Genomic DNA, 25,762 nt, shown 5'->3' on the forward strand with positions numbered 1-25,762 from the left:
AAGGAAATTTATTTAAATTCTGGAGAATTGAAAATTTTATGACTACTGAAAAACTATTTACTGATTTTCCGAAAAAGTCCAATTTTATTTTTGATGCAATTTTCTATATTTTTCTTAAAAACTGATTGACATTCTTTGTAAATGAAAATTAAAAAAAAAAACTGAATTTCTCGATTTTCAACAAAAAAACGACAAAATATGTAACTTTTAAGAGTTAAATTTCAATTTCTCTGAAACAATGTCAGAATGTTTTTTCTTTCTAAAAACGGTGAAAAATTATCGAATTCGAGAACTTAACTTGATTTCGAACTTTAAAAATTCAAAACATACCGATAATTGCCGGATTGTTGAAAATTTAAATTGCTAATTGTAAGACCCCAATAAAATAATATTTCATCTTCAGATGCTCTCTAAAAACCTTCTTCGAACTTTTATAACTCGCCGAAATTTCCAAAAATCCATTCGACAGCCCGTTCTCTCCTCAAGTTTTTCACTGGAAAAAGAGTGGTCGGATCGCCACGTGGCTCTTGGTAAACTCGGATTGGGTGGAGACTATGAATGGATCAGTGCTGTACAGAAGAAGTTTATTGGTGGTGGATATGCAAGTGCAGTTGATGTTGATGCAGCTGTATGTGTTGCTGAGCAGAAAGATCAAGTAATAATCAGTTTATTAAATTAAAGGAGAGTACCTAAATCTGAGAAATATTAATATTTTTAAATGACCCCCAATTTTCCCCTCATTCCTAATAATTTTGAATTTTTTCACTAAGATATTGAGGATCAAGGGAGAAGGGTTGGGGGTAATTCAAAAATAAATCTCAGAAATCGGTACTCCACCTTTAAATAAGCTTTTGTATGGATAATAATCAATTTTTCAGGTAGATGACGTCATCGAACTACTGTATAAGCTTCGGCATAGTGTGAAAGCAGCAGAAAAGTTGGAATCAAGTGAATATGCAATTGTTCGACTGCTTCTCAAATACCAACCGGAGACTATTATCACGTTGGCTAATGACCCGGTAAGGATAGTCATAGGAGATCACTATAAAATCGAAAAGTAATACAGATCAACTATGGCGTATTTCTGAATCAACATCTTGCCTGCATTGTCATTGATCATTTTCTGAAGACGTCAAATATTCAAGCGGCCGCTCGTATTGTTACATGGATGATTCAACAAGAAGAACTTGATAATGAGCTTTTGAATATTCTTGGATTATATGTTTGTGCAAAATGGGTTGAATTACCTGTTGAGCAACAGACGCTTGATCTCGGAGGTGCAGATGATGAGGAAGAGGATATTAATGATGATGATATTGTAGGAAAATAATATTTCTATTATTATTATTTAAATGTCATCAATTTCAGAGAACATTCAAATTCCCATATCTCAAAAATGACAGCTTTGATGAACACTTTGATCTTTCAAATCCTCATCATTTAATCGGAAAGTCTCTTCAATGGCTGTCCCGGGACACGAAATTTATCGATTCTCAACTGAAATCCAGTTTAAATGCTCTTGGAGCAGTGCTCTTTGAAAAACTCGCAGAAGCCAATTCGACGATTTCCACGGCGATTCCGTGTGTTAAATCAATTGTGGCTGGGAAATTGGCTGGGAAAGAGGAAGAAGCCGGTGTGAAAAACATTTTGGAGTCTATCGGAGAGGTTGAAGAGGCAAAGGAGAAACTCAGTGATATTATTTTGGAACATTTGAAGAAAATTCAGGTATGATTGAGAATATTTTAAATTTCAAATTTTCAATTGAGAAAATGTAATAATTTTAAAAAAATAGATTTTTGTTCCGGTTTTCAGAAAAAAGTTTAAAACGTGATATTTCTTCGATTTATCCAATTTTTCAGTGCTTCCTATAAAAATTGGAATAAAACGTAGTAAAATGTAAAACATAATACTTGAAAAAATGTCGCTAATTAATTTTTTTCCGAAAAATTCGTTACACGGTGAGTTCAAAAAAGTTAGTTTCCTGCCGCTTGACAAGTCAAATTTCAAATTTTAACTAATTTTACGTCATTTCAACATAATTTTTTTATAAAAGTTTTCAAGAAGTTTCATTATGAAATTCGGAGTTTTCAACAAAAAAAAATTGGGTCTAATAAAGCAATAAAGAACATTCGACTACACCACCTTTAAAAAGAGACATACCGAGAATGCAGATTTATCAACACACCGTTGATTTCAATTATTCACACACACTTTTAATAAATCTTAATCCAAAATTCCGTTTTTTCTGGATATTTTAAAACTTTAAACAATTTTTTCAGGTCAGCGAAGAAGATTCTCTCTGCGCCGTGCAAACGAAGCTCTTCGGGGAATGGAATGAACGTCGTCAGGCTTTGGCGAAATCTCAAGCTCAAAAAGTGTTGCTCCGATTACGTCAAGATGAGATTCGTGGAGAGCTGAAACAGTTGGACGAGCAAGAAGAACAAATGAGCTTTTTCAAGAATCGATTAATCTGGGAGAAACGGGCCGCCGAAAATACACAAATCGATGAAGAATCTAAACAGAGACATAAGAAGAAAGAATCTACTGTTTAAATATGCAATTTTTGTGAAAAATTATGAATTTCAGAGTGTTTTAGTATAGTTTTTTTCTTCGTTGCTCTATTGTTTCTTTCTCGTTGTTTTCTAGTTTTTTCATAAAATATTGAAAAATTATTAATTTTAATTGCTTTTTCGTTTTTTTTTGGTTATTTGTCCAGTTTGAATATCTATTTATCTTAAATTAAATTTTTTTTGCAAAAAACGATAATTCTTTGGATTTTCCAGTGTCTCAGCAAAAATCTTTTAAAAAATTGAATTTTTTTTATTTGAAAAACTGAAATTTTTCGATTTTAGTTTATTTTTTTCGAAAAAGAAATTGGCAAATTTAAATTGAATTAAAAAAAAAATAAAAGGAAAAAAAAAACGAAAAATTGTTCAGATTTTTTAGAGTTTTCTTGAAAAATTATTTTATTTATTTATTTATTGTTTTCTTCTGCTGAAAAAAACTTGCTAAAAAGAAGACGGATAAATTCCCCGGGAAACTATAAATTTTATAGGAAAATATGGGATTTTTAATCAGAACAAGAAAAAACAAATTGAAACATACAGAAAATTGCCAAAAATTTTATTTTTTGACTAATTCTGGAAATTCGATCAAAATATTTCAGAATCTCAATTATTACCTTCAAAACAGAATATGCCTGATCCATCGTCTACACCGAATCGGACCCGTGAAATTGAAAGTCGATCAAGAATTAGTCGGTTATTTTTATCCTCATTATTTTGAGCTGAATAATAAACCGAACTATTTTTCAGTTTCCGAACGAATATGTGAAAGCGTGCGACTACTGGACAACGAACCGTCTCTTGCGCTGTACAGACTTCAAGGTTTTTTTTTGTTGATAAATAATACCAATTTTCGACAATTTATAACTTTTAGAACATACGGTCAGAAGCTTACCAGGACTCGTGAACCGAAGAATAATGCTCACTCAACAGTCAGCAACACTTTCTGGAGCTCAATTCGATCTGGAAAACACGCTAAGGTACTTAATTTGGCTGAAGTGCAATTTTTTGAAAATTTTAAATTGGTAAAATTGTCTCCAAAATACAGATTTGAGTTATTTTTTCTAAAAAAGCAAGAAAACGTTCCAGAGATTTTGAATCGAGAAAAAATTTCAAATTTTGGAAATTACCGGAATTTATTGAACATTTTCAAGATAAAAACCGAAAAAAATTATTTCGAGAACATTTTTTTTCAAAACTCTGAAATTTTCGAAAAAAAAACTGAATTGTATTCAATCATTCACTAATTTTTCAAATTTTCGTAAAAAACTTTATAATCTAAGACACTTTTTAAAAAATTAAAAAGTTAAAATATGAGAAAAATCGATTTTTCCAGCACAACGACAAGCATGCAAAATGCGACGTCAGCATTTGACAACTGTATCGAATTGCTCAGAAATTGCATGTTCTATAAGCAACAATTGGATTTCGATTCAACACGAAAAGCCACGTCATCAGCGGAATCTTCAACTGTAAAAGGACGGAGCAAGTCGTTGCACAATGTGGCAACGCGTGTACACTCTACAGAAGCCTCAACTTCAAATGATGCATAATAAATTTAATAGTTAAAATTTATTTTGATACGTGCTACTTTATTGATCTCTTTGTATTTATTTGAAATTTCTATCTGAAAATTGTAATAAAACAATGTATCGAGCCAATTTTATTTCTTTCAGTCAACTATCTGAAATCGAATTATGATTTTATTTGCAAAATTTTAGTTATTTCTTTAAAGCGTTGCATTCCATAGTTTTATTACATACGCCGGTTTGTGGATTTACCGGAAGTTTTCAATTCTGGCAAATTGCCGGATATCAGATTTGCCGGCAATTTAGAGCGATTTTTTTATGACGAAAACACTTGAAACTTTGCCTTTTTAAAATTGTTTTCTTTCGATAGTTTTATAGAATTTTCTGCCAAGCAGCCTCTAATAAATGCCGAGTGTGGCGACTCCGCCCCTTTTTCGCGTTTTTTCGCGTTTTTTTTGGCTTGCGAAAAAATGTCCCCTTTTGTTTTCGTTAATAACTCCAGAGCCGTGTGATTTCATGATCTAATATTTGAAATCCTACTAGAAATATTTTGCCCCACGGTGGAGCAAAAAACGGCACTAAGTTTGGAGCAAAACTGAGCCCAGGACGGCTTTCCCCAGTTTGAAAAAAATTTTTGTTGCTCTTTTTACCCCCAAAAAAGCATGTTTTAATTGAATTAAAATTCGGGTTTTGCTCTGTTTTGTTTCAAACTCATGTGCAAGATACTACTCAGAGAGACTGATTTTTTGAAAAAAAGTTTGAGTTCATAAGTGCAAATGGAAAAAAGTTGTGATAAAACAAAAGGCCAAAAAATGACATTTTGCCAAAAAAATTTTTTTTTCCGAAAAAGTAGTTTTTCGTCATTATCTCAAGTTCTACTTCATCTTTTTTGATGTTTTTTTGTTTACCCCACGTAAAAAAGTACGCTGAACACGATTTTCAACTCAGAATTGGAAAAAGTTCTATGAGTCGGCCGAGCAAGACGAATAAGTGCCAAATTTTGCACACTTCCCCTATTTCGCGAATCTACTTTTTCAATCATAACTCGGTCAGTTTTCAATTTTTCTTAGTTTTCCAAAAATTGACGTGTAGGTCTCATCAAGACTCAGTCAAGAGCGAGTCACGGCAACTCGGTCCAAAACCATTTCTAATTAGTAAACTCTCAAAAACCACAACTAAATAGCTTAAAACCATTGTAAATTAGCTTATTTTTGCTAATTAGCAATGATTTTAAGCTAATTAGTTGTGGTTTTTGAGAGTTTACTAATTAGAAATGGTTTTGGACCGAGTTGCCGTGACTCGCTCTTGACTGAGGACGCATCGAGACATATAAAATTTGTAAAAAGTTCAGTGGGAAAATTTTTCAAGAAAAAAATAATTCAAAAATTTAGTACTGGGGGGAGTGGTTTCCTGGGTCTCCTGAACATTTTTTCCACTAAAGTTTTGCGGAATGTATTTTTGATTCATAGTTTTTGATTTTCGCATTAGAAATACTCTGCCAAGAGATATTATTTTTATTAATTTTTAGGCCAAAACTTGTTTTCTTCTATACATCTGTTTGTGTACAAGATATAGCCCTCAACTGTACGTCTCCTTTTTGGGAAATCAATAATGAGTACAATCCTGTAATAAAATTTTCAAATATTCGTTTTCCCGCTGACATATCAGTAATAAACGGTTTTCGAACGCCTTTTCTCAAAATGTAATTATTGAAGAAAGCGGAATCGAAAGACGACTTCCTCCAGAAAATTTTCTTCCCTAGATCCCAGTTTGAGGTGTCTCCCGCATGGCCGAGTGGTTAGTGCGTATGACTGCAGAAATTTTGGTTGTTGGTTCAATTCTACCAAGTGACAAATTTTTTTGTTTTTTGTGAGTAATCGGGATTCGAATAGAAATACTCAATTTTATACAAAATATGGGTGCGTCTCCCCTAATATAAAGCCTCCTCAAACTTCAATCAATCAAAACTCAGCTTTAACTGATTCATCGGGTGCATCTGTTTTTGGTCAAACCGAACTCAAAAATTAAGAAGACCCCTATTGACCTACTGAAATTTTCACAAACCCTCTAACAGGTTCGAGGCGAAGCCGAGAGCCTACGCCCGGCAAGGGGACTCGCCTTACACCCCCTACAACTGGCGGGCCCGCAGGGCCCGTTAGTCTTACTTTTCGAAATAGATTCAGGATGCGCACAATTTTGCGGATTGGAATTGAAAGACTGAAATTTCCAAAAAAAAATATGCAAACCGAAAATTTTCGGAAAATCGGCATGTTGCCGGTTTGGCGATTTGTAGGAAATTTCATTTCCGGCAATTCTTACATACGTACTGTGTGAAAACTATTACGGTAACACTTATTCAGAGAGTTAAGCAACATATTTGACGCGTAAAAATCTCGAAGCGAAAACTACAGTAATTATTTAAACGACTACTGTAGCGTTGGTGTCGATTTACGTTCTCGATTTTCGAATTTCTGTTCGAATGGTGACAGCGATTTTCAATTTTCTTTCGCTTTTTGTCATTTTGGCGTTTTCTTTAAATATTTTATCCATTGATAAATGATTTCCATATAAAGTCAGAATTTTTTTCGGCTCTCGGCTCTCGCCAAGAGCCGAAAAAGCTCCAAAATGCCGGCTCGCGGCTTGCGCCGAGAGCCGAAAAAACACCTAATCTTTCGGCTCTTGGCGGGCGCCAAGAGCCGAGTCCCATCATTCTATTCGGCTCTCTGCTCTCGCTGAGAGCCGAGTCAAAATTTTTCTCGGCTCTCGGCTCCTGCCGAGAGCCGACAAAAGCCCAAAATGTCGGCTTTCGGCTCGCGCGGAGAGCCGAGAGCCGCACAGCACTGGTCGCAACGGATCGACCCGCCTATTTTACAGCAGCTCAGCCAACAATCGGGTCATCATTTTGAGATTAAAAATCAAATAAGTGTTGCCCCCTAACTAAAATTTACATTCGGGGTCGACGATTTGTTCATCGGGGTCGCTACAATTAATGCTTAAAGTTGGAGCGGATCGACCCGTTGCGACCCATTGCCACCCCTAGTGAGCTTCATTGGATTTCAAAAAAATTGCTTCCCAGTATTGTATCCATTTCCTATTTTCCTACTAAAGAGTTACAACTAGGTATCTTGTTAGCCTCTGTGCCTCTATAAATGTAATTCTTCCTCCGAATTAGCGAATAGAGTGTATGTGTCTGGTAGGTAGGTGTAAATAATCGCACTTTTCCGCGCGCGCGGAGAGACAGGTCTATTGGCTCTTTTTCTCACATTTTCCCATCCACCACTTATCACTATCACTTATCACACTGCAATCGTCAGCACCACAGTTTTTTGTTTGAATAATATGAAAATATTAATTTTGCAAAGTTAAATCGTTTGAGAAAAATATATTATTTAGCTATCAAAAAATATTATTTAAAAATGTACGATGACTGAATTCCATAATGAGAAATCTTGATATTTTCAGAAAAGTTTTATGTCGCTTCCAAGTCGAAAAAAAGGTTCCGCTAAAATCTCAAATTTAGCCAACTTTTCCATTTCGCAGCAGCCGGAAATTAGTTTTTTTTTTTCAATTATAACCCTTTATCGCGGGTTTTGGTAGATTATTTTTTTCGTTGGTTAAGGTTTTTTTCAGTCGATGAGTGAACAAATTTGGTAATATTTTCTACACCCATTGCCCGATAATGTATCTGAATCTACGAAAACGCGTAATCCATCGTTTGGGCCATTTTTTAGTCTAATAGAGCAATGACTCAAATTTAGCTACTCCACCTTGGCATTTTTTTTTTCGATAAGTTGTTAACAAACAAAATTTCTTGGACAATATAAATGTCTCTAACTCTTACTTTCTCAGAAATGAGAGTTTAGTAAGACGTATAATAGAAATTGCAAGCCTTGTTCAAAATGTGTATCCCCTCTTTCCAGTTTTGAATAATTCAAATGGTTCTTGAGAAAACGATAGTCAAGAATTTTTAAACGAATTGTTCAGAGCAAAAGCTCTTCATTTTCTTTCGCATTTAAATTAGTACTAGTCCGTTAAATATTGTTGTTATAGAAATCTATATCCTTTTCCCCCAACAATCCATGTTTTTCCTAACTTTCTTCACTAAAAACCAGCTGGAAGCAGTCAGTTATCTACTTTTCATCTCTTTCCCTTTCCTCCAAACCACTTTTGGCAATTAGTTATTTTCCCGTCGATCTGTGTGTTTGTATGTCACTTACACTATCTTGAACTACACAAAAGTGTTTAGAAAACAAAAAAGGAGGAGAAAAAAACGAAAAAATTTTGAGAAACAAGGAAATTTGTGAGGCGTGAAGAACATGGATGAGTATGAGAAATGTGTATGTGTCAAACACCTTCTCAAGTACAATACTACTCACATTTTGACGCGTTTTCAAAATTCGGTATTTAAGACAACTGGTACCTTATGGAAATGATTTGAAGGGTCTTAAAGTAATATCTTTTTTTGCGAATTCGAAAAAATCTGAAAGTTTTTACCATTAAAAAAGTTGAGATTTTCCGAGAAAAGTGAGCTTGTAGGTCCCAGTTTTCAATTTAGTTTTTTTTGAGCTCATTTCAATTGGGGTTATCATTTCACCGTGTTACAAGTAATTCAGAGATATAGGAAGCTTGTTAGTGCAAACAATGAACTTTTCCCCCTATTCTTTTCCATATTATTAGAGAAGTATAGGACAGTTCGACTATTTGCCAAGTCCTCCTTCTCACTTCCCGCGTGCGCACGCATAGCCAGTGATAGCAAGAGCTAGTGTATAGAGAGTCCTGTTCAGATATCACTTCTTCCATTCAATCTGTCCCATTTTTGAGTTTTGATCCGATTTCTCTGATCCTTTGATCCGTTATATGGATTCCTGTATCTGAAAAAAGTAGCTCGGTTCGCGCGGCATTGTATCCTTTTAGTATCTCATGGTTTCAAAATGTCCGTGGTAGTACTGTAGTCTACCATCTTTCTCAAGTAGCCTACAACCACTATAGCTTACTAATTCATTTTCAAATCTTGATCTTCACCTCAAGTTCTTCCAATTTAGTATGTAGACATTCCTGAATGTTTCAGGAATTTTCACCTCCCTTCACCGGAAATGGTTTATCATCTTCCATTATCTCGTGATCTGAAAACAAAACATATCCTTCCTCTCCTCTGCATTCCTCTAGATGTTCACGAGTTGCAAACTATGGATAACACAATTATTGAGAAAAATCACATCAACCTACCAAAAATAGAAAAAAAATCCCAAATTTTCACCCTCAAAATCCAATTAATTTAGAATAATGAACGACTTCCGTGGGTCAAGGTATCTCCCGCAGCGACATCGTCTTTTTCGTAGGTTATCCAACTACTTACTCTTTTGTTTTTGGACACTCTGTTAAGAGAATTCTTAATGGAAGGAAATGGTCCCGAAGTTTCTTTGTCTCTTCAAGGGTACCGTACACTTCAAGTGCCAAGGGGAAAAAAGTCCATTTCCCAATACATCTATCGAAAATCCTAGAGAACCATAATTATAAGTTGTTAGTCATAACGGTCAACCATGTCTAATATGCAACATGGGTTACGTTATTGGCGGTTTCTCACGATGTTTCTTTTCATTCTACAATTAGGGTTTGAGGTGGGAAGGGAAAGTAACTTTCCATTCAAATACTATCAGTGGTTCAGCTTCACGTATTAAGTGAAGTTCAATCGTAATTGTTCGATGTTCTGCTTGATTTGTTTTGTCTGACAGAAACTAGGTAACCGTTGATTGTTCTTATTCAGGTTGAATCAGTGTTATTAGCTACAATTTTCAATGTTTCATACTATTGACATCTAAAAGGTCGCTTGTAATAGTGCCGGTCATAATAGTGAGAACGATTAAGGAACATTACATTTCCCGATATTCATGAAAACTTTTATAGAACGGCCTTTGTGAAAATATTTCTTTGCCATGAAAAATATGAACATCGCAGAGAGCATATGATACGCTGCAACAATGTAGTATACGTGGGGAATACGGTCCGCCTGAATTTAGAAATCATAATCATCTTCCTTGACATTAGTTTTCCATTTCAGTAGTAATAGCTTCCAACTTTCTGCCGAATTTTTACCAATTAGAGACACACTAATAGGATCCGATCTTCCAAGTTCATGTCCATCTTGAAACGGTCTCCACAAAATTTATATGTTATTTCAGTAGTTTATATCGTTCTGCTCTCGGATCGAATGCCATATGTTGCCAGATGCATTGTATAAACAAATAGGAATGCTCTCTACTAGAACTCAACTCCTTTTGTCGGATTAAGGATTAAGCCACCTCTGCTGACCTCCTCCCACATCTTCATACTTTTTGCCCCTCTCATTCCTCCTTTGTGCTACTTGCAACCCGACTGTCCCCTGTCTGTCCGTTTGGCCGTCATCCAAGCCCCGCCTCTATTTTTCGTTTTCGGTCGACCGCCTGTGTCCCCCTCCTCCTCCTCCCCACCATCATCTCTTTTGGCCGCTGGTGTCCCATGTCTTTTCTTCCTTTTTGCCTTTTTTCTGTCCTCAGCGCCTTCTCATGTGGGAATAAGAGGCGACAATGACGGCGACTAAGTGTTCTGCTTCTTCAGATGACCGGTGGTGTCGTTTTATTGGCTTTATGAGTGTCTCACCACCAGATAGTAGCACACGTTCTGCCCGGTGATCTTTAATTAGACGGGTTCTTAGATGTGGTTTTATTAGTTTTTATTAGAATTTCCACCACTTATTTTAATCTAGCTTTACTTCTTTCCTCCTCTCTTATGTAAATACATGTTTCTTCTCACCTGGTCTTCTGCTCTCGTCCCATCATTGTTACGCTGTCAGCTTTACACATCAAACCTGCGTAATCTACTTTATCTGCGTTCAAGAATGCACCGATCTCTCTTGTTGGATTCTGGAAGATTAACATAGCTCTTGTACGCTATGAGAGGAAGATTTTGCAGTGTTCAGCTGGAAAGCTTGATTTTGGAGCAATTTATTTTCTATTTAACATTCACATTGTCAATTTTTTTCAGAGAAAATTAATGTTTACCCTATTTAACAACAGTCGATTTTCTCCAAAAATAATAACATAGGAATTCCGAATGTGAAATAAATCAAACTTTTTTGATGATCACCCAACAATTGCGTAAATCGACCCATGGCCGTGTAAGAGCTTTCTAGATCTTCCATTTTCAAACTTGATGGATTTCGAGAGTCTTTGAAAATACGCCAGGAAATATAATAAAATTGTGTAGCTTATTCGAGATAGATCTAGAAAAAATCAAGTAATCGTAATTTTGGGATATCGAAAACGAGAGACGTAGAGAAAAAAGTTCTAACAGTCTTGACTGGTCACTCGGCGCCCATGCACCCATTCATTCGCCAATTCACATTCAATTATTTGTTTGTCTCTGCCTCTCACCCTCTAGCCCTGGTCCTCGACTCTTTTCGCGCCACACCCACTAAACCCAATAACCTTTACCTAGTAACCATTCACAATCAACCTACTATTAGAATCATCTTTATTTAAAAAGCTGTTCTTCTTTGGAACTACTTACTTACTTACTTACACCAAGCTTATTATAGCGGATGTTTTGACCTGATCGAGTAGGAGTAAGCTTTCTCCATCAAAAGTGATTAAAGTTCTTCTCGACCATTTCAGCCGAATTTTAAGATGTTTTTCTACTACGACCATGAAAATACTGCCACCTATCTTATCATGCAACTATTTTCTCTGCTAATCTCTCAATCTACATTTCTCTCTCTCTCTCTCTCTCTCTCTCTCTCTCTCTCTCTCTCTCTCTCTCTCTCTCTCTCTCTCTCTCTCTCTCTCTCTCTCTCTCTCTCTCTCTCTCTCTCTCTCTCTCTCTCTCTCTCTCTCTCTCTCTCTCTCTCACTTTCAATTGCCATTAGACTAACTGTTAATGTGTTCTCCCTTGTTTCTTTGGGTATCTCTATCCCTCTCTCTTCTCCACCACCACCATCGGATCCACACCTAGCATCTGAATTCAGTGTAACTTTACACACACACACACACACACACACGCACACACTTTTCAACATCGGGTGCTGATGAAGATGCTACTACACATCTTCTGATTCCTCATCTTTCTCTTCGTATTCATTGTCGTGTTGTCTGCCACTCTCAATCACTCTTGACTGATCTTTTTTTAATGAATGAAAAAAAAATCATCAATTTTAATGATTTCATTTTATTAATCTGCGCTTTTCGTTTCCAGCCTTTTGTTAGTGCTTTAAATATTTTGACTTGGTACTTACATTATAGTCGTATCTCAAAAAGTAGTTACAATTTTGAAATTGTACCATGAAGTTTTTTAAAATACTTTAGGGAATAAAAACATTTTTGTATAAATTCCTAAAAATGTAAAGTAACTTCACGTTTAGAAAATTCTGAAATTATGATAATGTAGCCTTCATTTTGATGCTCAAATCTTCTAATCAGATAATTTAAATTTTGATAGGTTCCCAAATCTACAAGTGCCTTTTTTGTACTCTTGTACATTGGCACACATTTTGAAAAAAAAACACACACAATTTTTTATAATTGATTTTCAAAGGCCTATTTCCTCAGCTTAGATGTACAAAAACTAAATGTTTTTATTTTTCATAACTAAAAAAATACATTTTGAAATTTGTACCTGTGAGTGACACATACCCCGGGGTCTTTTTAGAGATTTGAACAAATATATTTGATACATTGTACACATCATCCATTTTTTTTCAAAGTTCGTTTTTAATGACCACTATTTTTTAATCACTATACTCCCCCTTCCTGTCGATGTATGTTTACGTGTTCTTCCTGCTATCAATAATTTTCTTATCGTTCTCATGATTTTTTAAAAATCAATTTTTAAAATTATACCTATTTCAGCCAATGCGATAAATGCGACGAATACTAACTCTTTTGCTTCTTTTCAATGTCGTCAGGAGCTCCGAGGCAATTACGGGCGGCGTTGTCAATTTGAGACCAAAGCAGATTATTAATTCAGGCAAGGTTTTATGTACCTTAAGTTAAATGCGACGAAAGAAAAACCGGACGCTTCTTTATCTAAAAAAAATTCCCTTGCTCAAACTAAATTCAATTGAATTCAATGTTCTATCCGCTATGATTCCGACTCCTGACCTCCCTTACAATAGCAAGAAAGGGATGAAAAACGATCCGAGCATCGCTGGCGCACGCGCAGGAGCGCGGTGCATCTTTTCAACTATCTCACACTATCCATACTCTGACGAAACAGAGTGAAAAGTTGAGAAGGGAACGATGCATTTACACGAAAATGGCTCATTTTCAGCAGAAATACTTTGGGTAAAATGTATAGGATGGCAAAATTCGGCAAAATTTCAAAAGTTGACCTATAGCTGGAAATGATATCTTTTTCCTGAAACTTTTCCTAGGACCTCCAGCTTTCCTCTCACTTTTTTCCACTGACCTCATCTTATGCCAATAATCTACCGTAGAGATCTACCGCGCAGTCGGACCTTGTATCCCCTTCTCACCAATGTGTGTGTGTCCCGAACAGCTTATCTCACTTTTGGGAGAACATATTTACAATCTTTTTACTCCCTAGATGTCACAACCTGCCTTTATAAACAATGGCGTTACGCTCGAGACCTAATCGAGTAAATATGAGAAAGAGAAGAGTATTGTTTCTTTTTCGAGAGTTGAGATAGTGACACTGTTTGGTTAGTATATTGCTGTTACTTCTCGGTTTAACTAGGCACTCGAGACTTCGAATGCCGACGCACATAAAATGTAGAATATGAGCGTTGGTTCATTAGCATGCTCTTCCGAACCCGAAACACTTGACGTCGTTCCGCTTTCAATGCCCATTAACGGCCATTTGTTGCGCAATCAAGCCTAGTTTCTCGTGCTCCGGGAGCCCCCCCTTGCCTTCTCAATTTCCTCTCTGGCATATGGTATTGTTGTCCTGCAACCAACATGGATCATCCGGTTACGTTCTCTTTGCAAATATACATGTGTATACCGCCAGGCGTATTGTTGTTCTCACCCCCTTTTTGCTGTCTCTCTCGACTTGGCGGTAAGGACCGAAAAAGAGCTCAAAAGAAATCTGAGCATGGTGAAGAGGTGGGGAGGGAGACAAAAGGAGATGGAAATTATGGTTGTTGCGTCATAAAAATCTTTGAGAGCAGGCACCTGTCACGAATGACCCTAGCAATGTAGATGATATTTATTTATGCAAAACAATCAATCATTAAGAGAATCCAAGAAGATGACTATTTGAATTGGCATCAGTTTGACACCTTTCAATAGGGTTCGCTCTTCCTAGCAGCAGGATGCAATGGGTTCCAGGCTAGGCTGGCTTGCAATATCAAAAAATGAATTGTCAAACAGCCCGCTCAACGTGGCAGGAAATACATACCGTATACCAGGGATGGGCGACAATTGCCATTCGGCAAATTTTTTGTCGGCAAGTTCGGCAAATTGCCGGTTAGTCGATTTGCCGGAAATTTTTAATTCCGGCACTTTGCCGGAAAAATCGTTTGTCGCCCACCCGTGCTGTATACCGTACACCTTCACGAGTGCAAAAATATCCGATATGCCATGTCAATAAAAACTGAAGCCATTCTGAATATCAGTGGATTTTTATTGCCTGTTGCAATAGAATACTGTAATAATTTTTGATGAATACAAAATCAGTATGCATCTGAAATTTACAATACGACATGACACCTCACTCTCAATCAAAATCAAAAGACAAGCACCTGTCTTGTGTCAAATATATATATATGTCCCGTTTAAATCAATCATGGTCTTGTCATCACACACCATCCTTACGCAGCAGCACACCAGATTTCTAATAAAGTGTGATAAATCGTGTTGGGTTCTGCTGAATTTGCATAACTTTTGAAGACTTATGCACACACACAGACAGACATCTGTCGAATGAACAACATCTCATTGATGATGTCCTTCAGGCCGACATACGATCCTCTTCAAAAGATGTGTCAAGATCTAAACCGGGGAGGGAATGAAGAACCTAACGGAATAGATATTCAATCTTCGAGATTCCATCTATATCGGAACATTTTTGGGAGAAAAAAACTGGGTCGGCGGGACAGCAAAAGAAAACAAAACATGAAATTGGTGGAAAGTTAAGTAGGAGGACAAGTGAAGTACCTGGGAATATGCTGGGGAAGTGTGTTGAACGACGAAGATTAGCCTACTTTCTTGCATACAAATTAGTTAACCTGGGGGTTCATAAATTCTACCATGCTTACTTGAACGCTGAGATTCGGCACAAAGAATCATAATTCTCCTACTCCACATCCTTTTTCTTTATAATGATAGTCATGATGCTCCCTCAGGGAATAGGCGATTAGTGTAGAACACATAGTATATGATTGCGCGATTTCTTGCCAGTCTTGAATCCTCGGGGGACATCGTCTCCCGCTTTTTCTTCCCCTTTCTCAAACTTGTCATCTTTTAAGAAGGACATCATGGAAAGGACCGGGGAAAAGTAGAGGGGTTAAATCTACTAAAGATGACCTTTATACAAATGAATTGTTGTTGGGTAATAAGTAATAAGCATGACATCCCACGTATAACGTATGTTTCTCCTCTCGGCGTCCTTCAAAAATGAATTCGTTTTAGGTAAATGTGTGTTCCTCCCCTTTTTTGCATGATATGTCCCTCAAAAAGAGGTTACCGCCGACTCCCTGTGTCCAAAATGAGATCGTTTTCGGAAATTAGATAAATTGGAAACCAATGAGAAAGAGGAGAGGAAGAAGGGTGTTCGGTTACCTTCTTTGATGAGTCGAACAGATTTATGAACAAAAAAAAAGAAACTACAATTAATTTTCCTATTAAATACACACTTTTTACAGTTGGAATCGGAGATCGCTTCGGTGGAATTGGCACATCGTCTGATGAATCGGACCACTTCAAGCTTCTTGCCGCCGATGGAGATTCACTTCTTGTTGGAGCGAGGTACTGGGATGTTTATTTTATCAATACTTAAAATAGCACATGATTATTGACCATCCATTCTACTGACCGTACAAAAACAAGTTTGATTGTTTGAAAGCTGATAAAAATCTAGCCGAAAATATAGGTTTTTGACATTGAAAACGAGACTGTTTGTTGTAACTGTAGATTCACAGTTTGTAGATTTCTATCTCTAATTCAACTTCTTCCGCTTCATGACCATGTCTGCAATGGACCTAGAAAAGAGACCGGGAAAATATATATGCAACTTATTTCAGAAATGCCGTCTACAACCTATCACTTTCCACTCTATCAGTCAATCATGTAAGTTCAGAGTGATCCTTCGCTATAAAATTTTTCGTTTAGAAAATCGATTGGAAACCACCTGCAGAACATATCGAGGAGTGCATAATGAAAGGAAAATCCAAAACAGATTGCCAGAATTATATTCGGGTCTTGGCACGAAAATCGGCAGGAGTCTCACTTGTGTGCGGAACTCACGCATTCTCACCAAAGTGCCGAGAGTATACGGTAACTGAGTTTGGTATCAGAAATACTCGACAATTCGATGGACAAGGAATTTCACCGTATGATCCGAAGCATAACTCGAGTGCGCTCTATGTGCCTGGAACAAATCAGCTATTCGTCGCGACTGTCACCGATTTTGTCGGCAATGATGCTCTTATTTATAGGTATGTTTTTGGCATTTTTTCTAATGTAGAGATATGATACAAAAATTGCAACTTTTGTAAAATGCATGTATGATAAATAGTAAACCTGCAAGGAAAATTGTTATCTCTACATTAAATCTGTACAACTAATGGATGGCACTTAATATCAATTAGTTCAATTACAGAAAGACAATCGACGAGACTCCATCAAGTAAATCAGCGGCAAACATTCGAACACAAAGTTACGATGCAAGAGTGTTAAATGGTAAGGACAAGTGGAACGTTTGTGGAGAGGTGTTAATTAGAATCATTAAATGGATGACTGACTTTTCTAGTTGCATATGGTTTTGTACTAAATAGAAGGGAATATTCCAGGGATGTTCGGGAATTGTCGTTCGGCAAATTTTTTGCCGACAAAGTCAAATTGCCGATTTTCCGAAAATTTTAAATTCCGGCAAGTTGTCGTTTTGTCGGAAATTTTTAATTACGGCACTTTGTCGATTTTCCTGAAATTTTCAATTCCGGCAATGTGCCGATTTTCCTGAAATTTTCAATTCCGGCAAGTTGCCGTTTTGTCGGAAATTTTTAATTCCGGCAATGTGCCGATTTTCCTGAAATTTTCAATTCCGGCAATTTGACGATTTTCCTGAAATTTTAAATTCCGGCAAGTTGCCGATTTTCCTGAAATTTTCAATTCCGGCAATTTGCCGATTTTCCTGAAATTTTCAATTCCGGCAATTGCCCGAGTTGCCTGAAATTTTCAATTCCGGCACTTTGCCGATTTTCCTGAAATTTTCAATTCCGGCAATTTGACAATTTTCCGGAGAAAATTGTTTGCCGCGCTCACGACTGGACGATTCCAAGTTACCATAACATTTATTAGGTTGAATAAGGGACATGAACTATAAAAATATTTACCGTATCCTACTGTACTCTCAAAATTGTAGTACGCTCGCCGAGGTCTATAATTGAATCACAGACGTCGATGTGTTGTGTGGTCATTTTTTAAAAATGTTCATGTGATAATTAAAAAATTCCCTTATTCCAGCTCCAAACTTTGTTGCAACATTTGCCTACAAAGAACACGTATATTTCTGGTTTCGAGAGATTGCCAGTGAGGCAATTGATAATAATGAGGAGCCGCAGGTAATCAATGATTAAATTAATTTTACACACTCCTCTAACCACTTGAAAAAGCTTTCAGATTTACGCACGTGTCGCACGAGTCTGTAAAAACGACAAAGGAGGAGCGAGACCGGCAAATGAACGATGGACAAGTTATTTGAAAGCACGGCTTAATTGTTCTCTACCATCCGGATCGTCACCTTTCTATTTTAATGAGCTCAGTGAGTTTTTTTCAAGAATACTGCAAATATTGTTTACGACGAAAAATTGTTAGCTTCTGCATAAAATATTGTTGGTTTTTTTTTTTCAAGTTAAATAAACTCAAATTCAAATTCAATTCAGTCATAATAAGTTAATTCACTCTTCGTAAATTCTCATTTAATTTTCCAGAAGCCGTATCGGATCCAATTGATGCCGGAAACAATAACCACGTCGTCTACACTGTATTCTCAACTCCGGACTCTGATGTTCGAATGAGTGCTGTTTGCAAGTTTTCGATGAAGAAGATTCGCGAGGAGTTTGATAATGGAACTTTTAAGCATCAGGTTGGTTAAAAAATCTAGGGTGTCGGTTTTTCGAAGAAAAAAAAATTGAAACATTACTTTTAGGTAGATCAAATTTTATAACACGGAATGACACACAATTTTGAATTTTTTGGAATTTAAAAATAAATAAAAAACCAAAAATTGTATTTCTTCCGTATTTTTCAAAATAAAAAATGGACCAAAAATCGAATTTTTTTTGCATTTTTTTTCAAAAAAAAATTTAAATTTTCTTTAAAATTTACTAAAAGTATTTTTTAAAATTAAATTGAAAATCGAAATTTTCAGATTTTTGATTTTCGTTAATCGAAATAAATAAAAAACATTAAAATTTTAGATTATGAGTTTTTCCAACTTAAAAAATATTTCGATTTACACCAAATTTTTATTTTTATTTTTTGAATATTTTGTGTATAAATAAAACGACTTTTTTTTTACAGAATAATGCCCAATCAATGTGGATGGCATTCAATCGGAACGAAGTACCAAAACCTCGTCCTGGATCGTGTTCTCCAGATTCTACAAAACTTCCTGAAAATACTGTATCATTCATTCTTCATCATCCATTACTTCATCGTCCGATTCCTTCTGTAGCTGCACCTCTTTTAGTTGAAGGTGCAGATCGTGCAGATCTAACTCAGATTACTGTACTTCCACGTGTACGTGCAGTTGGTGGACATAACTATGATATTCTGTTCATTGGAACGTCCGATGGAAAAGTTCTGAAAGTTGTTGAAGTGGATGGTAATGCTACAGTAATCCAATCGGCTACAGTATTCCAAAGAGGTGTTCCAATTGTCAATCTACTCACAACTAAGGAAAGTGTTGTAATTGTGTCTGCTGACGAAATTGCATCTCTACCAGTTCATAATTGTGCACAACAGACGAGCTGCTCCAAATGTGTACAACTTCAGGATCCACACTGCGCTTGGGATTCTAGTATCGCCAGGTTTGTGAGAAGCAGAAAATTGCGATAGATTCTTTTAAAAAACTTTAAGGTTTTCTTTTTGAAATTGTTGTTATTGAAAAAATGAATTTTTCGGAAAGCGAATTTTTTTTAGAAAACTTAATTTTTTATACGAAAGCAAACACATTTTTTACATAAAATCAATTTTGTAAAAATATTTTTTAAAAACCGAAAAAAATTGTTTTAAAAAAATACAAAATTTTAAGTTCTTGTGAAAAAATGTATTTTTTTGAAACTATGTTTTTTTGTACTTTTCAAAAAATAATACTAAAAACTTTTTTTTCAAAAATTTTTAAAAATTTTTTAAAAATTTACAAAAAAAATCGAGACAAAAACTCTGGCTCCTCTGAAAAATCAATAAAAATCGGAAGAAAGGAACCTTTTTTTTTCGATTTTTTTTTTACTTTTTTCGAAAAAAAAAAGTTTCCAAAAAAATCTCAAAAGCGAAAAAATTGCAAATTTAAATTTGTTTTAGCAATCAAAGAAACTTTTTTGAAAATAGTATTAAAAAGTTTGACAATTCTTTTTCAATTTTCAGAAAAAAAAATCAAACATTTCGAAAAATTCAATATCTTAAAAAAAAAGGTATTTTCGAAAATTCTATGAAAATTTATATATTTCTTTTTTCCAGATGCGTACATGGTGGTTCATGGACAGGCGACCAATTCATCCAAAATATGGTATTCGGCCAATCCGAGCAGTGTCCTGAAGGAATCATTGTCAGAGAAGTATTCGATGATAATGGTAACAACAATAATATTAACCAGGGATATTTTAAAACTATTCCTTTTCAGAAAGTGAAGCACAACCGGAAGCTGTCTCGAGAAGCGGATATCCCAAGGAACACTCTACGATTACTGTAGTACTAGTTGCCGCTGTTGCATCGTTAATATCTCTGATCATTGGAGCATTTGTAAGTTTAAAATAGTATATAAAGCTTCATATTCACTATCCCCCCAAGTTACAGATCGGTATTCGCGTCAATCGATGGGCTGCCACGTCGGAACCGCATCGATCCGCTAGCTCGACGAGTGGCTCGGATTACGATAGCTTCGGAAGAGCACGACTGACAAGACACGACTCACTGACGACTGCAACAAAAGTGGATCACGGATTTGTGCCTCAATCCAAACAGGTATATTTTTAAAAAATTTTAAAGGAAAAAGAAAAAAATCGTCGCATTTTCGACGTCTTGTTTTTTCTATCATATTTTCAAAAAGCTTCCAAAAAGTAGAAATTCTCAAATTTGGCAAAAGTGCACTCAATACTAGTCAGTCTTAATTTTTATAAAAAATGTGAAAATTTTCAGAGCGTGGACGCCACGTCATTGGTAATGTCAATAAATGCCACGCATCATCCAATGTCAATGAGCCAACACGGGTCTGGAATCAACACTCCGTCAAGGGACAAAAACGCTATTGTTACCTCAATAAATCAGAATACACTACCAAGAGATTATAAGGTTAAAAAAGTGTATCTTTAAGCTTAAAAGCCCCTCTCTAGTTTTATCAGTTTTAACCCCCATAGTTTTACAAAACATATGTTTCCTGTACTTTTTCACATTTCTCGGTGCCTTTCCTTCTTCCTTCTCTTCCCATCGCGCCCATTCTCCTCCATATTTGCTTTTTCTTGCCGATACGTGTATTTTTTTTTCTGAGCCCACACACACACACACAATAACCTTTATAAGGCCTTTCTTCCTCTCCTGTCGAGTCAATTTCAAGATCTCTAAAAAAAATAGTTTTTAAGAAAAGCATATTAGGCTCGTCCCTTCCATCATCGAAAAATCCCACACTTCGTACACTGGTTTTCACTGATTTTTCACTTTGTTCTGTATCATTTTGCAACAAAAAAAATTCATAAAAATTGAAATTATTTAAATTAATAACAACAACAACAAAAAAAAACCTGAAAAAATCAACACTCAATGGATTGAATTCCATCTCCAACGACCACCAACGTCGATTCTCCAGTCTTCACCATCCCATTTGGCATTCCGATAATCGTTGGAATTCTTGATGACGTGGCACTGGGGGACATTGATGACGTCACTACTGCACAGTCCAACGAAACGGTGTGAATTCGATTGCGATCAGTTACAACAATTCCAACAACAGTCGATAGATGAGAATGGATCTTTGTGATTGTAGATGTGTGATATTTATACACATGTCCGGAATCACATCCGATAATTGTGGAGTCGTCTTCCGGGATGTATGAGATGGAGGTTACACCACTTCGATCCGGCAGTTTCTGTTAAATTAGAACTATTTTATGGGAAAAAATATTGAAAAGTGGCAATAAATTTGTTTTTCCTAATTACGAATTATTTTTTTGAAATAAATATTTTTTGAAAATTTCTCTTTATTTTTTAAATAATGTTTCTAGAATTATAACGACCAGAGAATTATAAATACCAATATTTTAAGTATAATAATTCACGAAAAATGGGATTTTTTTTGGATATTTTTTTTCGAAAATTTTAACGTAAAATATCTGAAAAATACCAAAATCACTCTAAAACTATCAAAAATACCATATTTAGACGGTATTTTTTAAATCAGATTTCAAAAAAATTGGGGTTCGACTACCCACTGTGGTGGAAAAATTGTTTCTGAAATTTATTTTTCCAAATATTTTGTGATGCTTATACTAACAATATTTTTTTTATTATTTCCAATTTTTGGAGCCACTTCTTCGATTTTGTTTAGAGAAACGAATAATTAGAGAAAAATTTAATTTAGCAATTCCTTTTTTCTAATCAACATCGGTTTTTCTTTTTGATAAATCCAGTTTCCTGTTTAAAAAAAAAAGTGCTCAAAAGAAGCCGGGAAATCGCACTAATTGCACTATTTCAAAATGTTTTTTTTTAAACTCACCACTCGTTGTTTCTCCCTCAGAACTCCATCTTCCAGCAAATCGTAAGTAAGAATATAACTGCCACTGGTTCCAACAACGAGCTGCGATTTCGAATAATCCATTTTCGCAGCAATTCCCAAAGAATCTTCAATTTCAATCGAAAACACGGATTCGAGTGATATTCCACCAAAGACCTCAATCGTTCCAGATGAATATGAGGCGATGAAATAGGTTTTTTGAGCAATTCGACACGTTTTAACAGCAACAACGCGACCTTCGTCTGGTCGAGACACATGGCGAAGTGAAAATACGCTGGAATTCTTGAATTCTAGAGAATTGAACCAGATAATTGAGAGTTTGGATTTTCCGCCGCCTGTGAGAATGTAGACAGTGCCATTTTCATCAGCTTCATCGTAAATATCCGTGCAAAGTAGATTTTCTCCCACAAATATCGTCAGAATTCTTTTCAAATTGCCATCCGAAATTGACAAGTGCCCATCAAGGGATACTGTAACTAAATAGTTACTCGATCCAGACGCCGCAACAATTGGAGATGAATGTGCATTGCTAATCCAGTAGTTTTTTGATAGAAAATCAATTTTTTGCCGGCATAGCTGCGAATCTCGAATAAAATCGAAATTGAACTTGTTTTCTTCGCTGCCATTCAACTGCCATATTCGATGACCTCCACCACAGTATGTTTCGAAGATTGGAAGATTTGTTGTAGAGTTCCAAATGATTAGTGATGTCTGTAAAATAAGATAAGTTAAATAAAAGTGTGTGTTGACGCAGCTTTTTGTACTCCCCGAGGAGAAGATGGAAGTTTTTTATTCAACATTATAATTTTTGAGGCACCACGTATTCAAGATCGGGTGGGATACCAGATCCGGAAAACGTAGATCCGAAATTCCACCAGATCTTGAATCCGTGGTGCCTCAGAAATCAGGAAGTTCCAACAAAAAACTGTAAAATCTTCTCCTCGAGGAGTTCACGAGATATGAGTAAATCGACTCTTACCCCATAGAATCCAACAATCAAGAGATTTCCTTTCCATTCAATAAACTTTGATGGCCATGCCATTCTGCTTGATGTCGAGAAGCTTCGAAAATTCATAACCTCCATTTCATAGTTTGTAGTGCCACCACGTATTAACCGAATTGTACTCCAAATTCCAGTTTTGCCAAGTGTCATGAATATTGAAGAATTGGGAATTGATCGAATACATGTGACTTCTTTTCCACCAAAAAGTTCAAATGACGTGGAACGCTGGAAATATATAAATTTTCGAAGTTTTTAGCTGAAATAATTAAATAATATTATCTCCATTTTATTTATCTCATAACTTTCGACTTAAAAAAAACTTTTTCCAAAACCCAAATTTTTGTTTTTCTGGAGAATTTTATTTACAAATTTCCGAATATTTTTTTTTCTGTAAAACAGAAAAATTCGGAATATATTAATTTTAGATTATTCCTTTAAAAGTGGCGTACTCGAATTTTTTAAAATTGCTTTTCAGAAATTTTCCTTTCATTTTTAGATTTTCTCATCTTTACAAGGAAAAATAAATCTCGTTTCATTGTAAAAAAAAAGGAAGATTTTAGTGCAAAACTATAATATTCCTTACACTCAAGCTCAGACGAATATCATCGTTCGGTTCATCTAAATCTACATGATACAGCTCTCCATGCGTCGTTCCAATAACCAATAAATTATCGTGGACTACTGAAATCACTGCCGGAATCATTGATGCATTCTGTGCGCGGAATCTTTTCAGACATCGGATATTCTCAACGTCGGCAAAGTTGTAGACGTGCTGAAATAGTATGTTTTCCTTCGAATCCCTTCTTCTCTAATTCTTACAATTATTCCATCAATAGTCTTAATTGCCACGTATGAGGCGTGACACGTGGCAGAGATGATATTCATTGACAATTTCAATCGATGAACTGACGAAGTTGTGATGACAATCCACGTGTTCTGATGCCACGCTACTACCGAATCATCTGATGACGTCATATGCTTTATATTTGTGCATCGGAATATTATTCGGAGCATTGCATCGGATTCGAAGAGGATTAGCTCACTGTAAGATGATTGAGTTGTATGATTTTTTCTTAGAAAATAGTGAAAAGGAGTTCAAATTTCCAAGTCGCCGAATTTTAGACCATTGAATAATTTTAGGCCTTCACAGGAATTTAGGCTTTCTGAAGAATTTGTGCAAAATGGTATAAAAATGCAAACTTGGAATTAAATAGTATCTCATTATGCATTTTTTGGATTTTCCAAAAAATAAAGTCCAATATTAAATTTCGTGTTTGGAGGTTTTTTAAAGTAATTTTAGTCAAAAAAAAACTCACTTATCTGCCGTTAAAATCACTAATTTCCCATTTAAATTCGCAAAATTCATCAAATCATCTTTCAAAATTACAATTTTCGATTTCAATGATTGCTGTTCCACGTGAATTTCCAAAAGATCTCCATTTTGAGAGCTGATCGCCAGTGTACTATCGTCTATTTTACTGATTTTCTGAATAACACCAATTGGAATTGCAATCTTTTGCCGCAAATCAATCGAACGTTCATCATATTTCCAGCAGAACAGTGTTTGTTCGATACCGCCCGTGTAGATTCTATAATTGATTGGATCCACGCAAATGGCGAATGGACGGGCTGTATGACCGAATACTGTGCTAAAAATGGAGAATTGTGTCGATTTACGCAGCAGTTCTCATGTACTCCTCGTGAAGAAGATTTTTTTTTGAATTGTTTTAGTTGAAATCGATAAATTTAAAGTTAAAAATAAGTATTAGAAAACCAACCAAAGCGGACCACTTTCTCTGTCATCAATTGGCCACATTCGAATTGTTCGATCATCAGAAATTGTGAAAATACGTGTGGAATCCGTTACAATTGAAAAGATCATTCCCTAAAAATTGGAATAGTATAATTCTTTTTTCGGCCAACAACAAAGCTATTTCCAAGTCAAAAATCGAACTTTATGTCCTTTTCTCATAATTGGCTTCTCGTCTTCGTGTGGCTTCCAATCAATTAATTCTCCGATAACACTTCCAAAATACACGTGACAAGATTCTGCACTATTTCCGATGATTAGAGAGCAAATTCTGGAAAATTAGGAAATTGTTCCAGTATTATTTTACTAATTTACGCACGATGTGGCAAAGTAATCGCATTGAATTTTCGATAAAACGCTCAGATTTGAAGATATGCGAATTGTGAGCGAATTCCTCGATGTTACGGTGATTATTTTCTGAAAAATTGGAAAGTTGTTTGAAGTCGGCGATTTTGAGAGTAACCTTTTACCTTTTCTTTTTTGAACAACTTGCAGCCAATGATATGCTCAGGAAACTCCTCAATTATTTGGTTTTCAGCACATTTTGAGTATTTTTCATCAAATTTTGCACATGTGATGATTTTCCCGCTTAGCAGATGTTTTTCAGCTATTTTTGATTGAATAAGGTGGTCGAGAAGACATGGATTATCTTCTAATTCGTCCATTGAACTGAAAACAATTCGTTTAAGAACAAAAATAA

General features: G+C 35.6%; 4 protein-coding genes and 2 non-coding genes across 8 annotated transcripts; 4 read left to right on the plus strand and 2 right to left on the minus strand.

Moving 5' to 3' along the window:
• Window positions 1-403: 403 nt before the first annotated feature.
• Window positions 404-2,671, plus strand: mrps-27 (Ig-like domain-containing protein; the record flags this gene model as incomplete). Its single annotated transcript, NM_061179.8, has 5 exons — window positions 404-655; window positions 879-1,019; window positions 1,067-1,318; window positions 1,369-1,725; window positions 2,280-2,671. 5 exons carry the CDS (start codon window positions 404-406, stop codon window positions 2,550-2,552), a joined length of 1,275 nt encoding a protein of 424 aa, NP_493580.1. The 3' UTR covers window positions 2,553-2,671.
• Window positions 2,672-3,164: 493 nt separating this feature from the next.
• Window positions 3,165-4,210, plus strand: blos-9 (BLOC-1-related complex subunit 8 homolog). The gene is made up of 4 exons (NM_061180.5): window positions 3,165-3,256; window positions 3,315-3,386; window positions 3,439-3,544; window positions 3,901-4,210. Exons 1-4 carry the CDS (start codon window positions 3,196-3,198, stop codon window positions 4,115-4,117), a joined length of 456 nt encoding a protein of 151 aa, NP_493581.1. The 5' UTR covers window positions 3,165-3,195; the 3' UTR covers window positions 4,118-4,210.
• A 7,623-nt stretch (window positions 4,211-11,833) lies between these two features.
• On the minus strand, window positions 11,834-11,978 carry Y54E5B.6. The gene has a single exon (NR_050762.1). It is a non-coding gene; the product is annotated as an Unclassified non-coding RNA Y54E5B.6 (non-coding RNA).
• Y54E5B.7 lies at window positions 11,834-11,978 on the plus strand. The gene has a single exon (NR_050761.1). It is a non-coding gene; the product is annotated as an Unclassified non-coding RNA Y54E5B.7 (non-coding RNA).
• A 988-nt stretch (window positions 11,979-12,966) lies between these two features.
• smp-1 lies at window positions 12,967-21,261 on the plus strand. Of its 3 annotated transcripts, none has more exons than NM_001444145.1 (13): window positions 12,967-13,090; window positions 15,948-16,050; window positions 16,326-16,371; window positions 16,414-16,739; window positions 16,904-16,983; window positions 17,767-17,864; window positions 17,923-18,064; window positions 18,234-18,388; window positions 18,826-19,334; window positions 19,984-20,096; window positions 20,147-20,265; window positions 20,314-20,487; window positions 20,662-21,234. In NM_001444145.1, the coding sequence occupies exons 1-13, from the start codon at window positions 12,985-12,987 to the stop codon at window positions 20,833-20,835; spliced, it is 2,145 nt and encodes a 714-aa protein (NP_001431024.1). In that variant the 5' UTR covers window positions 12,967-12,984; the 3' UTR covers window positions 20,836-21,234. The 3 variants fall into 3 exon arrangements, with proteins under 3 accessions (NP_001431024.1, NP_493582.3, NP_001370129.1); NM_061181.9 differs by having other exon boundaries at window positions 12,973-13,090; window positions 20,320-20,487; window positions 20,662-21,261; NM_001383767.1 differs by having other exon boundaries at window positions 12,973-13,090; window positions 17,916-18,064; window positions 20,662-21,230.
• Y54E5B.2 (WD_REPEATS_REGION domain-containing protein) lies at window positions 21,161-25,740 on the minus strand. The gene is made up of 10 exons (NM_061183.6): window positions 25,533-25,740; window positions 25,382-25,479; window positions 25,207-25,333; window positions 25,031-25,137; window positions 24,569-24,901; window positions 24,072-24,294; window positions 23,836-24,024; window positions 23,229-23,477; window positions 22,232-22,960; window positions 21,161-21,605 (listed from the first exon to the last, which is right to left on the minus strand). Exons 1-10 carry the CDS (start codon window positions 25,725-25,727, stop codon window positions 21,270-21,272), a joined length of 2,586 nt encoding a protein of 861 aa, NP_493584.1. The 5' UTR covers window positions 25,728-25,740; the 3' UTR covers window positions 21,161-21,269.
• Window positions 25,741-25,762: the final 22 nt, after the last annotated feature.

The sequence above is a fragment of the Caenorhabditis elegans genome, chromosome I (genome assembly GCF_000002985.6).
Source record: "Caenorhabditis elegans chromosome I".
Classification (NCBI taxonomy): Eukaryota; Metazoa; Nematoda; class Chromadorea; order Rhabditida; family Rhabditidae; genus Caenorhabditis; species Caenorhabditis elegans.

Bases quoted from the DNA above. Each gene is read 5' to 3' on its own strand.
- smp-1 (NM_001444145.1), top strand. From the start codon at position 12,985: ATGCGACGAATACTAACTCTTTTGCTTCTTTTCAATGTCGTCAGGAGC. The intron at 13,091-15,947 runs GCAAGGTTTTAT...CACTTTTTACAG, and splicing joins AAAGCAGATTATTAATTCAG to TTGGAATCGGAGATCGCTTC. The intron at 20,266-20,313 runs GTAAGTTTAAAA...TATCCCCCCAAG, and splicing joins CTCTGATCATTGGAGCATTT to TTACAGATCGGTATTCGCGT.
- blos-9 (NM_061180.5), top strand. From the start codon at position 3,196: ATGCCTGATCCATCGTCTACACCGAATCGGACCCGTGAAATTGAAAGT. The intron at 3,257-3,314 runs GTCGGTTATTTT...ACTATTTTTCAG, and splicing joins TGAAAGTCGATCAAGAATTA to TTTCCGAACGAATATGTGAA. The intron at 3,545-3,900 runs GTACTTAATTTG...CGATTTTTCCAG, and splicing joins GATCTGGAAAACACGCTAAG to CACAACGACAAGCATGCAAA.
- Y54E5B.2 (NM_061183.6), bottom strand. From the start codon at position 25,727: ATGGACGAATTAGAAGATAATCCATGTCTTCTCGACCACCTTATTCAA. The intron at 22,961-23,228 runs GTAAGAGTCGAT...CTTATTTTACAG, and splicing joins TGATTGTTGGATTCTATGGG to ACATCACTAATCATTTGGAA. The intron at 21,606-22,231 runs GTGAGTTTAAAA...CTAATTTAACAG, and splicing joins TGAGGGAGAAACAACGAGTG to AAACTGCCGGATCGAAGTGG.